We start from the raw sequence: 14,434 nt of genomic DNA, 5'->3' as shown, positions 1-14,434 counted from the left end.
ACCGTGATAGCCTACAGTGCCTTCGGCTCGTACATTTGACTATGGGTGGCTCCACAGACCCCTGACCTCCTCACCGAGCTTCAGAAACCACACGAGCACCACATACTGTGACAACATCCGTGCTTCCGGGGCAGGGCTCGTATATGCACCGTGTCTGGGGGCATGGGGGGGGGGGGCCCAGGTGACTTCAGTGTGTCTTTTTAAGTTATCAGTGGTGTTCAGGGATTTAGAGAGACGCGCCGTCCATCTCACAGCGTTTTACCAAACCTATTGCTCTGCGCCTCTGACCGAAGCCTATGGGCGGCACGGCTTTATCGAAGCACCGAATCTCCCTTGGCGACATGCTGCGGTATCCCCCGGGGTCCGGCTCGTAGAGCTGTTCAATCCACCGCGGGCAAAGGTGATGCTCTGGACGCAGTGGCAGAGTGAAAGTACCATCCGAGGGTGCTAATCGCTTTACAAGGCAGCCGGCTCGCCTGACTTCCCGTCTCTCGGCCCGCCCGCCTGCCCGCCTGCCTGCCTGTCTGTCTGTCTGTCTCCCTCTCTGGAGGTTTAAAAATAGAAACAAAATATGTGACCCCGCCCTGCGTATTGTTCTGATTTCGATCACCTTGTGGCTTCGCATTGTGTGTGCACCCTTAACATTAGGGCTACTGTGCGGTCTGATACTACTCGAAGTCAGAGTTGTGTATGTGCTTGTCCTTTAAAACCTGAATGTATCGCTCCATAATGAATTCATAGCGCATGCAGCCTCACATACTCTACATTTGCTCTTCTAAACGTCTTGTTTCTGCCGCCCACCCAATTAAAGTGATGCATCACAATGAGCTGTTACTGAATCCTTACTTTATTTTTTTTTAACTTATTATCACTTGGCATTTTTGCCTCCCCTCAGGGTAATGTATTGGCTGTTGTTGCTGTCGTCGTCGTCGTCCTCAGCTCAATGCATCCAGCAGGCTGCAGGTACGAGCTTTGTGTCCAACCTGGGACGTGGGGGGGGGGGATTACCGATCACGTGACAGCGGTGTTTCGAGTCAATGAAACTTTGGGAGTTTAATTTCTCGCGAGGTAGCTTATCCTCTCCGCTCACTGTAATCTTTTCTAACTCAAATCTTTAATAACCTTTTTTTTTCTCATCCGTCACGTGGCGAGAGGACAGAGCCTCGCCGCTTTCCAGAGACAGAGGGAGAGAGGGAGAGAGAGAGAGAGAGAGAGAGAGAGAGAGAGAGAGAGATTTTTACAGATCCTAAACCAGGTGCGGAAGAACCACCCTTGTTATTTTTTCCAGAAAGAAAGAAAGAAAGAAAGGGTCTCCTGTCGCAAGTCCCGGTTCTTGTTTATTTATAAACCTATACATATCCACATATAAATTGCACTTTATTGTAAACAAATAATTTGACGACAACATACGAATTCCTGCTTTTGAGCCATACATTGGGGTTTTGGCACAGAAGGGAGAAAGTAACAGGGCGAAGAGAGTAAGGAAAGGGGCTGGGGCTGGCTGGACTGGGGGGGTTGGGGGTCAGTCTGGTGCTTAGAAGCACTTCCTGTGGACAATGGAGGGTCCAGCCTCATCATACTCCTGCTTGCTGATCCACATCTGCTGGAAGGTGGACAGAGAGGCGAGGATGGAGCCGCCGATCCATACGGAGTACTTCCTCTCGGGGGGGGCGATGATCTAAAGGCACAAAGGCATTCGTTGATGGGGGGGGGGTTCTGCTCCGAGAAATGTTACAGTAACGCAACAGGTAGTCAAAGTTACCTTAATCTTCATGGTGCTGGGGGCCAGTGCAGTGATCTCCTTCTGCATGCGGTCAGCGATACCAGGGTACATGGTGGTGCCGCCGGACATGACGTTGTTGGCGTACAGGTCCTTGCGGATGTCTATGTCGCACTTCATGATGCTGTTGTAAGTGGTTTCGTGGATGCCGGCAGATTCCATGCCTGTGCAGAGATGGCGGTCAAGTTAGTCAGTGAGTTTTTGCCCCCACCCCCCCATAAGCACACACACACGCACACACACACACGCACACACACACGCCCCAAGCAAAGAACAAATCCGACACCGCCGTCAGCTGTCCTAACAGGTGCTGAAATGGACAGCTCCGCCAACAGCGGCGCGCTCCGCGTCGCGACTGCGAACAATGACCCCTGCTTAGTGTCTATTTATCGGCCACGAAGTGGTAAATCCACGGTGGATAAACTGTGACCTCCAGTTAGTGATCCCGATTTGGAGGCCGGCCACTATTATGAGCGATAAACACTTCTATTTTCAGGAAACCCTCCGTCCAAGGTTTATCCTGATACCGCTCCATATCGGGCGAAGGTTTAAGTCAGACTTGTGAGCAAGCGGCGGCGGAGCAAAATGTGCCTACAAAAGCAAAAGTAAGAAAACGCATTCACAAAAGTAACAGTTTTCAAGGCTGGCTCATTTCAAATGTCTAATTATTGCTATGCATATATTATGCGATATGCTACTGAAGCAATGACATTTAAACAACTTTTTAATGTTTGTGCTGGTGTTATACTGTCACGTAATTAAGTCTAAAGCAATGCATCATATCTTAGGAGTTAATCACTTGCTTTGTGTTTGAATCTCTGTAACTAGTCCCTAAAGTAGAACTATAACGTGGAAATCGTTCATACGCAGGTAAAGTGGGTACCTCAAAATTTGTACTTAAGTAGCCTATGATATCTGAGTAAACATACTTTGTTACGTTCCACTATAAACACCAGGAAAATGCAGTGGCAGTGTTGAAAAGTAAATTCAGTATGTTAAAAACATCTTTTTCAGACTTAATGGGATAAAATCACTTCATGAAAATTTACACACACTGCTGCACGCTGATTTGGCGCCAAAAACGAGTCAAACTGTCATTACAGTTGTTTTGAAGAAAGGTGATTGAAAACTTTAGGTTAATTTTTAATAGTCAAATGGTTCATGTAAAGACTGACAGTCATGTTACTGTATAGTCACGGGACAGTGTCACTGCAACTAAATCAGTTTGTTGGATGTGTGCGCTCGCCTTTACGCACCAATGAATGAGGGCTGGAAGAGGGTCTCCGGGCAGCGGAAACGCTCATTGCCGATGGTGATGACCTGACCGTCGGGCAACTCGTAGCTCTTCTCCAGGGAGGAGGAGGAGGCGGCGGTGGCCATCTCGTTCTCAAAGTCCAGAGCCACGTAGCACAGCTTTTCCTTGATGTCGCGCACGATCTCGCGCTCAGCTGGAAGGATCAGATTTGCATAAATTGAAGTTAGTGAAATGTGCCTTGTTTAACCGGTCAAAAAATGTGTTTTTCATCCCCCGGTTTGCAATTTATTCTTCCGAACTGAGTTTAAACGGTCGGATAGAGGGAAAAGTTGACTTTTTCCCCCAAAAAAGTAGCGTTCCCAATTTGTATTAATTTAATGGAGCAAAGGGATGATTGTAACATCACGAAATTACTCGTGTTTTTCCTTTGTGTATGTTATGAGGTGGTGTGTGAGGATGAGAACAATTGTATGTATTACAGTGTTGAAATAACGGTAATGTGGAAACACGCAGTGCTTTATGGCCAACCCAAGTTTTCTCAGCAGTCTGAAAGGGAGCCTTTCCTCACCGGTTGTGACAAAGGAGTATCCACGTTCAGTCAGGATCTTCATGAGGTAATCTGTGAGGTCACGACCGGCCAGATCCAGACGCATGATGGCGTGAGGAAGAGCGTAGCCCTCATAGATGGGCACGTTGTGGGTCACACCGTCACCGGAGTCCAGGACGATACCTTAAGAGAAATACGTAAAGATTGAATCCACATATTAACTCACTGAACAGAAATCTCTTTCACACCTGGGGAGTGCGTCGTACCTGTGGTACGTCCAGAAGCGTACAGGGACAGCACGGCCTGGATGGCCACGTACATTGCGGGGACATTGAAAGTCTCGAACATAATCTGGGTCATCTTCTCTCTGTTGGCCTTTGGGTTGAGGGGAGCCTCTGTCAGCAGGGTGGGGTGCTCCTCCGGAGCCACGCGGAGCTCGTTGTAGAAGGTGTGGTGCCAGATCTTCTCCATGTCGTCCCAGTTGGTGATGATGCCGTGCTCGATGGGGTACTTCAAGGTCAGGATACCTCTTTTGCTCTGGGCCTCGTCGCCGACGTAGGAGTCCTTCTGACCCATACCTACCATGACGCCCTGGTATCAGCAAGAACCAGGAATTATTGATGTGGTCGGGGAACTACTACTAAGCATCACAGAGCACCATGACTACCACTGCATGCAGAATTAAAATGAATTAAACGAAATGCTTCATTTTGGTGCGCAATTACGCACGGATGAGCTGGCCCTCATCCAAAGCCACAGATTGGGTTTTTTTTGTTTGTTTTTTTGGGTTTTTTTTCTTAAGTGACACTCGTCCTCTTCATACTTCTGTGGTATTTATGCATAGTTGACCTTACCTGGTGACGGGGGCGCCCAACGATGGAAGGAAACACGGCGCGAGGTGCGTCGTCGCCGGCAAACCCAGCCTTCACCAGGCCGGAGCCGTTATCGCATACCAGGGCGGTAGTCTCTTCGTCGTCACACATGGCGTCAGCTCTGCAACACACACACACGCACACACACGCACGCCGTGGCACTGTTAGATCCAATAAAGAAATTCCCTGCCTGTTTGAACAGGGTGATTTAAGAGTGTTGTTTTTCTCTTTATAGGCACAGTGAACAACACGCACACGCTCGTCTTGTTGTGGACAAACAGCCCAGGAGATGGTGGTTAGTTATAGCTTATAGTGATTTATGCTCATATTATATGCTCTAGAAGTACATGTTATAGGATTGGGTTAGTATTTCGGATTTTCTTGGCTGGCTCACCCACATTAGTGCTATGAAGGTCGGTAGCCTATCTTTTTTGGTATTTTACAAAAGCAGTAATCCACAATCCGCAAAAGAAAAACAAAAGAAGAGGAGGGAGCACAAGACGCCGTGGTGAGATGATCCGTTTTCGGTTAGATGATGACACTTGGTTAGTCAAGGATGGAAGTCACTGTCACTCGTGTTAGAATCCCGTCTCCATCCCCTTGTGATAAATCCACCGCTTGGCCTTACTTTGTCCTCCCTCGGTCAGCCGTGCAAATACTCACCAGATCAGCACCGGGCGCTGGATCTTGTGTGTGGAAACCAGGGGTGGCGAAATGTAACGTTGGGCCAATTTATACCCTGACAAGTGTCAGTGAGATGGGTCCGACCAGTGCGACCCCTTCTCCATATTTGGTAGCCCATTGCCCCATTGACAACAGCCACTCCATGAATGGCATGACAAGGAGAGGGAACTCCCGTGCGGACGTCTGTGCCTGCAGCCCATGTATGGAGGACAGCGTAGAGGACAGAGAGACAATGACAGCCCTCCTTTTGATCTTTCCTCGCCCGATGAATCGCTGTAATATTATTGAAACACCATACCGTCACTGTGGTAGGCTTACTCTACCGAATAATACCGAGAGTATGACACATTTCTATCTGATGTCAGTACAATATTCCTTTAATAACAGTATTTTAACCAAAGCAAGCTTGCATCTCATTGAAGGACACAAGCCTCAACCAGTAGAGTCAATAGATTAAAAAAAGAAAGAGACACATTTCTTGGGTCACAAAACGTCTTGTTCTATTATTATAGACCCAGGCCATATCTGCTGTAACTGAATATCCAAACAGGGGTTCGATGACCTGTAAAATTAATAAGTATCTACAGATTTTTTTGATATTCTAAATAGATCAGTATATTCCATTTGTTTTGTGTCTGCATTTCTGGAAAAATCTATTCTAAGATCAGACTGGCAGGACACATGTAGCCTTACAGTACCAAATGGAGAGACCACTTGTGCCACACAGCTTATGTAAGCAGCTGTTTGACTCCAAACCCCACATTTCAGATTTGTCTCAACAAAGGGGGGGGTCACTGCTACAAAACCAACATTCCCATTTTAGTTTGGGCTAAGTGTTTCCCCAATCAAAACATTCAATTTCATTTGAAGCCTCTGCATACATTCATAAACGGCAGCATTCTGCTAGACTCACCATATGGCAAATTAGAAGATAGTTCTGCAGATGCATTCATATATTTCATTTACATAAAATCAATGAGTTTCCTTATTATAACAAGCTTCTTTGAAGTTATTGATGTAGAAGCCGTGCACCATGCTGTACCCGCATATGAAAAATTTTGAAATGATTAAAGTTCTTGCTCTCTTAGTTTAGCATTTGCATATTTTACTTTTATTGACCTGTTAGAGAGAAATCATAATAAAAAATAGATCTACAGTATTCTTAAACATTTTGCCAGTGCCAGTAGAAAAATGTATACTAAAACACTCAATACACACTCAAAAACAGAGAGAAATAGTTTGGCCCAAGTATAATATCAAAGGTTATCCAGTGTGGTGATTTTATTTTCCTTGGCATATTTCTCGTCCTCTGTCTGGACACATACTAGTACTTCAAACACCAATCACCGGACTAATGATTATCATTTAATGTAATAAAAGTCAAGGTAATATATTCCCTCGTGTACGAAACCTTTACAGAGAAATCAAAACCAATGTTGATATCATTTGTTGTTCCCAACATCAAAGCAATGAAGAAGAAGAAACATTTCTTGTTGTGACATGTGCCATATTCTTTCTTTATTCCTGCACTGAGGAAAGAACTGGACATAGGAAATGACATTGCCGGTTTGCTTGAAGCAGACAGAGAGAAAGCTCTGAAGGCTGTAAAATAACATTGGCTAAGAGCAGTGGATGGTCCCACCACAAGGAGGACAAGACAAAAGGGCACAGCAAGCCATGAATCATATGCTGCTGTCACCCGACCCCGAGCCATAACCCTTCACTGTGTGACTTTTGTTTTGGTCTTATGTAATGAATGGTAGGCTGTGGTCTGCTTTAAATATCCCATTTCCCCAGTATTCAAATAATGCTAGCATTTTAGGACCAGAGTTTAGTTAAGTCTGTCTATGGAGAACAGAAATGTCAAGATCAAGAGTGAAAGGAGTTTGCCCTTGTGCCAAAATATTAAATTCTTATAAAACTATATTTCAGCGTTTATCCTCGGCTGTCTTTTTTCACAGTGTGTTCAGCCACTATCACCGTTAGGCGAAGGGTTTGGGATGTGTACGATGTTAAACTGAAAAATATTTGTTGTGCTTGCCTGGATTCGACCTAGAGACACTTGGAGGCTGCTCAAATAGTCCTGTAGTGTGACTTCCACTTTAGCTGTTGCTACTGAAATTAAATCATTGCAGCACGATCATTCTCCTCCTACTCAAGACCCCTCAGGAGATCGGCCTCATTACTCAGCAGCAGAGATGAGATAATAAGGACAAAACTGTCCAGAACAAAAAAAAAAAAACATATTGATTTTCTATGGGAATTCCACATCATAAACAGAGTACAAACCCTTTTAAAGAACCCTGAGGGGAAGTCATTTGCCTGATGTGGGCAAGGTTTTTGTACCTAAATCAATAATGTGCACATATACAGGAATGTCCCTACGCTGGATCGTAGCATTTGAGCTGTTCATCAAAAGCTCGCTCAATACAAATGGTCTGAAAGCACTTTGTTCTTTCCAACATGGCGCATTTATCTGTGTTGAGCATCAGGGGCCATTCAAAGGTCAGAGCAGAGAGAAGGCATGAAACATATTGCACAGTGAAAATTGGGTGTCCTCTTTCTGGCCCGTGCACTGAATACTGAGTGACAAGCTGTTGGCTTATGTTAAAGTCTTCTGCTGGGTACGTCACTGGAGCACAGAGCTTGGATCAGCGTCTCTCCGGCTGCAGTTGTATAGCAAACATATGCTCATTCACTATCACTGATGCAGAGTAAGTCTCACTTTCCAAAAATGTTTAAATTTATTTAAAATCTTTGGAACTTCATGAGCAGGAACAAGACCATCGGAAAATAAGTTCTGACTTTGGAAAAGAGAGTTACAGATACGTGAACTGGTGCAAGCCAAAAAGCAAAAGTTTTGGTTTATTATCCAGCTGCTACATGATAAAATTAATCCAAACAGAATGCAACAGCATTAATATTCAAGTACACCAAATGATCAAATTTGGAAATAAATCTGATATATTGTGATTTTATAGCAAAATGTTTCTCAAACAAATTGGTTAATAATGTAATTAGTCAACTCGTTATTTGTATTAGTTGTTTAGTCTAAAAATGTTTTAAAACGGTTAAAAATTCTAATTACCAGTTCCCAGCAAACTTTTTTTTTTTTTTTTGTCAAATCAACCTCCCAAAACCCAGACAGACTCCATTTATAATGAAATAAAACAGAGAATAACTGCAAAATCTCACATTTGAGAACCCGGAACCAGGACATTTTTTGCTTAATATATCACTTAAACAGTTGGTGATTAATAATTTGATTAATGAATCAATTACTTGGCTGATCATTTCAGCTTCAACACAAATGCTGGCATGCATCATATTACATAAATCTTCCAGCCAAAATTATCTTAATTTTGCATGCATCTCATCATTTGGATGGTTTGTGTTTTATTTATCCAGTTAACAGATTTTTTATATATTCGGTAAATTTTGTTTTCCAAGAAGAAGTTCTAAATACTGATTCAAAACATACTAAAAGCTTAAATAGGAATAAAATCATGTTATTTATTGGGTTGGGTATTGAACCTTAACATATTTTTTGATGTTGACTGAAATGTGTCTGTAGCAACCAGTGTTGAAGTGCCAAGTATCAAATTTTTGGTGAAATCTTGAGGCTTCTTCACTTGTTCTTTGATTAGATAGAGCCTGGTTAAAAATCTGGAAACTTTTAACTACATTTTATTTGTTTTTGTCTTTTGAATTCGCCATTTTGTTATATTTCCAAAAAGGTCCAATCATGCTTACATACGTCAAAGTACAGGGTTGTATAAGCACAAATATTGACACCCAGTCGTCGTTCTCTATATGGTATTTAAGTATATTGAGTCTTAACATACTGGAACCAGCTTCTAAAATGGCTACTATGTGTAAGTTGTTATTTGTAGAATGTAAATTCTTCTTGCTACCACATTGCTAAAACCCAGAGGACATGACTTCAATGGTGGCACAGCCCTGCCTAATGCTTACCTTATTAAACTGTAACTGAAACTACTAAATTGTCCAACCTTCAGCCCTCAATGAAAAAAAGAAACTCCCCAACGGTCCCTTATTAGGAAACTAGAAACCAGGAAAAGCTCATCCTCTTGTGGAGAAGTGGCCCACTTTGAAGCCCGGCAAACTGACATTTCCTTACATAGCCATTTACCAGTGTTCCCAGTTCATCTTGTAGGTTTGTGTGTGCATGCGTGCGCGCATGGGTGAGGGTGAAATTACAGAGCAGTATGTGGTTAATTGAATGGGGAGGCCTATATTTATCCCCCCTCTCTCTCTCTCTCTCTCTCTCTCTCTCTCTGTCTCTCTGCCTCCTAGGTCTGCTTGCAGCCAGTAGGAGCAGACTTTTTCCATAGCCAGTCTCAGACCCCACTGAAAAATTCACCAGCTTGCCTGTCTCTCTTTCTCTCTCTCTCTCTCTCTCTCTCTATCTATCTTTCTCTCTGTAGCCTCTCAGTTCGGCACTGTCAGCTTGGCTTCAAGGCCTATTGCTTGCTGTATCCTCTGACAAGATTTCTGGGAGGAAAAACAGAGAAAGTTGCATTAAAATTGGGGGATTTTTTTTTGGCAAGTGGCTTCTATCCTCAGGATGTTTGGGAGCAGAACTGGGCAGACAAAAAAGCAATCTAACTAGGTCTCATATGACACCCACATAAATATTGCAATAAACATTTGGGCATTGGCCACCTTGTTTTTTTTTTAAAGGAATTCTTTCTCAGATTAAAACCTGCATTTAAAAGAATGAGTGATGTTAAAAAGTGCTTTGGATTGAAAATGAAATATTCATGAATCAAATTTGAATAAGCTACTAAATAGACAGCTACGCAGATTTGCAGGTAGGCTGCTCAGCAAGAGTATTTTGGTAAGTCTTTGCAGGGGTCCCTACGTATTGAATCCTGAGATATTTTTGGGGGTAGCTGAGAACGCACGGTGCCACCCAAAACTGGTAGGAACGCACCCAAACATCTTGCCTCGAAGTAGTTCAGCTGAACAGGCTTTTGCTTTCTGATAGTCTCTAGTCTCTGGTATATTCGGACTGTTTAATTGAACCTCTACAGCAATAACACATTACTAATTTCCAATATGTTGCTTTTATTGAAATATGCATCCACCCTGTTGGCTACAGGGATGCCGTCATGAATCTAAATCTGCTCTTGCATCAAAAGAAAATTTTCCCTCAGGGATCTCTAAAGTGTTGCTTAAAGTATTGCACATTTTCCCCCTATTAAATAGTTCACTTGTACACCAATGTACCAGTCAGTTGCTGCTCTATTGCATCTCCTTATGACCCACTCTGCACCTCTGGGATTTCTTTTGAACCGTAACTCTGTTTCATGTTTTACTGTTCGTTTCAGCTCCACCAACTTCAAAAGTGCATGGCATGATAAAAGTAGGAAAGGTTCTTCAGTTGGACTTTTCAGCCGAGGAGGCCTTCGCAGTGAACTTACAAACTAAGTTCGCTGTCAACTTGGGTCATAGATAGCCTTCGATATTTTGAAATATTCAAAAGTAACTTGAAAGGCCACAAACTTCTTTCACTTTTAAAGAGTTTTACCTATAAAACAAACATCACCAGCGATGGGAGAAATATGCAGATTATGTACTTAAAGGTAAGAGTAACACTGCAACAATGTAAAAATACTCTGTTACAAACCCTGCATTCAAAATCTTACTTGAGTAAAAGTACATAAGTACTAAAAGTCAAATTTACTTAAAAATATTAAAAGTAGAAGGACTCTATATAGAATGGCCCCTTTGATGGACTTCTATATATTATCGGATTATTGTCACTGATGCATTATCGTTTGAGTGGCATTTTTGTTGTGGTAGGTCAAGGTGAAATTATAATACATTATTAGGTGATAGGCAGTTTTATATGGAAAAACATCCCAACTTATAAAGACATTTCTGCCTTCAACTTATTTTGAATCTAATGTTTGAAAACATTCTAGTAATTAGTGCATGTATCTTGGACCAATTATAAAATTTCTAAATTTGTTGAAATATTCCCACCAGATACTTTTCACTTTTTCCAAGAAAATAAAAATGACAGATTAAAATACTTTATAAAAAGGAGATTTAAAAAAAAAATGAACAGTGAATCTGATTTTATAAGCTGCATATGTTTTGTATGACAAATAATCAGCAAAATATGTAAAGTAACTGGTCTCTACAGCTGTACAATAAAGTACAGTATTTTTTTTTATGAAATATAGTGGAGTAGAGGTATAAAGTAACAGAAAATGTAAATACTGAAGTAAAGTACAATTACCTCAAAACTGTACTTTAGTGCAGTACCTAAATTGTACCGCTGAACATCACACTTTTTAATACAATATGTCACTTCAATGTTGAGTCATTACAGTCCCCCCTATTCATTGAGCCTAAAGAGTGACTCTTCCAGTTAACCTCTGGCACCATTGCCACTTGAGGTCAAGGATAATTTCCTTGCCAGTGCGTCAGTTACTGCAAAAAAAATTTTTAATCAAAAAAACAGAAAAATAACAGAAGAAAAAGCTTTGATGGGAACCTTTTTTTTTTTTTCCATAAAAGATCAAGTCCCATGAGCAACATTACCACTGGCCTCAAAGCTCAACAAAGCTCTACTGAAGCAAACCAAACTGACCCCAACAGCAGCAATGCAGTGGAAGGTGACTTAAGGTCACAAAATTAGCATGTGCCAGATGAAAATGGTAATTTACCATGATATTTCTCTAAAATGTTTGGTCAAGCACAAGCGATCCCTCCCGTATTTGTCATGATAGCTCAGAGCACACTGGGTTGAGTCACAGGCTGTTGAGGCTAACAGCTAGCCTTAAAGAAATTGAATTAAACATAGCCTAATGTCCCTCTGAGATACTGCATGGTTTAATAGCATGGACCTAACCTGACTTAAGGGTCAAAGTAAAAGTTTCACGGCCGTTGATTTAACAAAGACAAGGAAAAACGGGAAGAAGGGCATGGAGGACATAAGAATATGCACCTGTGCAATTATTAATAACTCATGAATAAAAACAGAGCTTGAAATAAAATAATGCATGTATTCAACTCACATTTTATCATAGTTTAAAGAAATAGTTAGGCATTGTTGGGAAATATGCTTCTTTAACTTTTTTACCAAGAGTCAGATAGGAAGATTGATAAGACTTTCTTGTCTGTACCATAAAGCTAAAGCCTCGCAGGAGACGGTTAGCTTAGCTTAACATAAAGACTGGAAGCGGGGGGAAACAGCTAGCCCGGCTCTGTCCTACCAGCACCTCTCAAGCTCATGAATTAACATGTCATATCTCATTTACACTGTGGTTTTTGTATGGATTTACTCACCCAAACTAGCTGTTTCTCGTCAATTCTTAACGCTAAACTAAGCTGATTACTGCTGGCTCTAGTTTTATTTTTAGCCTACCGACACGAGAGTGGTATCGGTCTTCTCATTTAACTTTTTTCAAGAAAGCAAATAAGCGTCTTTCCCAAAGTGTGGAACACTTTCTTTAAAGACATTGATTGGAAATTAGTTTTGCCCCCTGACATAATTCTGAAGGAACACTGAATGTGGATTGGGTGATACTAATATCAATATTATTTTTCATCTATTCATTCATTTAATAAACACAGAAACTCCACGTGGTGACACTAGTAATGAAGAGAGAAATTCCACTTACAGTATAAGAAATAGTCTGCAAATTAAACAACAGTATGAAAATAGGCAATAAAAAGTAGCAGTATTAGCAGGCTATAAGGTTAAAAACCTTACACATGTAGCTACTGTAATCACTAGAACTGCAGTTGTCTTTGTATATATCATCTCAGTCCTTTGAAACCTTGTATTTACAAAATGGCAACTTTTTAAGAACTACAAAAAGCTGCCCTGTTTTCAGCTGTGCGACATACATTTTTCAGACAATCCAGTTGTTGTTTAAATTGATTATTTAACCTAAGCAGTAGAGTTTATGTGAGCCATAAAGAGACATACCTGAGTTTATAGGAAAATTTCAACATCACCAATTTTGGAGATATGTGGTGTTCGCTTGACACCGATGAATACTGAATGACATGTTGGTGAAACATTAGCTGATTATCTCCTTCCTTTCACCCATCATCTACTTTTATGGACACATTTTTAAGAATATTATCGCTTTGAGATTTAAACCAGCCAACCCACATTTCACATGTATCCGTGTTTTTCGTATCATCACTCCACCAGTTCTATCCATGCACAAAGTAAAATTTATCTGAGATAGTTCATCCTATATGTATATTGGAAAGTGTGCCTTTTGCATGCTCATGACCAACCACTGTGCAATGAACTAGCTCTTGTCTTTATGCGTTTACAATAGTGTGAATGAGAAAGTGGTACAAAGAAAAGCACCCAAAAAGTGCAAAAGGCACATTATCTGGTGTCTTGGATGAATTATACTTAGTACACAGACCCAGTTCTCCTTCACATTCGCAGCTCCCCACTGAAAACTTTTCACCCTTTCCTCCGGGTGTTGGCTTTCAAAATTCAATAACTTACTCAGGCATGAACCCATAATGTCAAAACTTCGGTGCAGCCATCCATCACTTTCAACCACAGGATCATACTTCTTCGGAGCATTTTTTTGTCAAAACTTTTCAATCTCTACATAAGTTGTTTGCTTTCAAAGGTTGCAGTCTAGGGGTGGAGAAAGATGACTAAACCTTTAATTCAGAAGCATTCCATATTTTATTTGCAGTCTGCCTGCCAGGGCTAGCAACTGTCTCCCACTTTCAGCCACTAAGTCATGTTACTTTCACACTTATTTTCTGAGTGCTTTTAAATCTTTTGCTGAGTGCTGACAGAAGAGATCAGCAACTTTGTGTAGCTATTTATCTGTCCGTTTAGCTTTGCTTGTTGTCTGAAAATCTTTCAGAGAAAAAATATTACTGCATTAGGTTGTACAGTAATTATGGCTGGGCCCAAGATAGTTATAGTGAAGCTTCTGACCTAAACTCGAATCTGACCCATGTCTTGGAAACCGTCCACCTGTCTGCATGGGTTCCCTTCAACTGACTAAAGACATGCAGTTTAAGGGGATCGGTGACTTTAAAGCTTCACTAATCAATATTTTTAACAATGGATGAAATAACAATGTGTAATGTGAAAGGGGTCCTCCTAGTGACAAACCCACAGAAAACTATCCCCCAACTTTTCTGTTTTACTCAGCTTTACACATTGCTTTAGCAACTTTGAGCTCTTTTGTTTAGTTTTGTCTCAAAATTGCCTCCTTGCTCTCCATCTAACTCATGTTGGGATAAGCTCCAACCTCATGTGACCCTAA

General features: G+C 41.5%; 1 protein-coding gene across 2 annotated transcripts; it reads right to left on the bottom strand.

The window, feature by feature from the left end:
- Positions 1-1,132: 1,132 nt before the first annotated feature.
- On the bottom strand, positions 1,133-5,190 carry LOC120795307 (actin, alpha cardiac muscle 1). Of its 2 annotated transcripts, XM_040137129.1 has the most exons (7): positions 5,118-5,190; positions 4,437-4,575; positions 3,849-4,173; positions 3,604-3,765; positions 3,037-3,228; positions 1,763-1,944; positions 1,535-1,678 (listed from the first exon to the last, which is right to left on the bottom strand). In XM_040137129.1, exons 2-7 carry the CDS (start codon positions 4,563-4,565, stop codon positions 1,535-1,537), a joined length of 1,134 nt encoding a protein of 377 aa, XP_039993063.1. In that variant the 5' UTR covers positions 4,566-4,575; positions 5,118-5,190. The 2 variants fall into 2 exon arrangements, with proteins under 2 accessions (XP_039993064.1, XP_039993063.1); XM_040137130.1 differs by lacking the exon at positions 5,118-5,190 and having other exon boundaries at positions 1,133-1,678; positions 4,437-4,565.
- Between the last annotated feature and the right edge of the window lie 9,244 nt (positions 5,191-14,434).

This window comes from Xiphias gladius, chromosome 10 (genome assembly GCF_016859285.1).
Source record: "Xiphias gladius isolate SHS-SW01 ecotype Sanya breed wild chromosome 10, ASM1685928v1, whole genome shotgun sequence".
Lineage (NCBI taxonomy): Eukaryota > Metazoa > Chordata > Actinopteri > Istiophoriformes > Xiphiidae > Xiphias > Xiphias gladius.
This window is presented reverse-complemented; position numbering and strand designations above follow the sequence as displayed.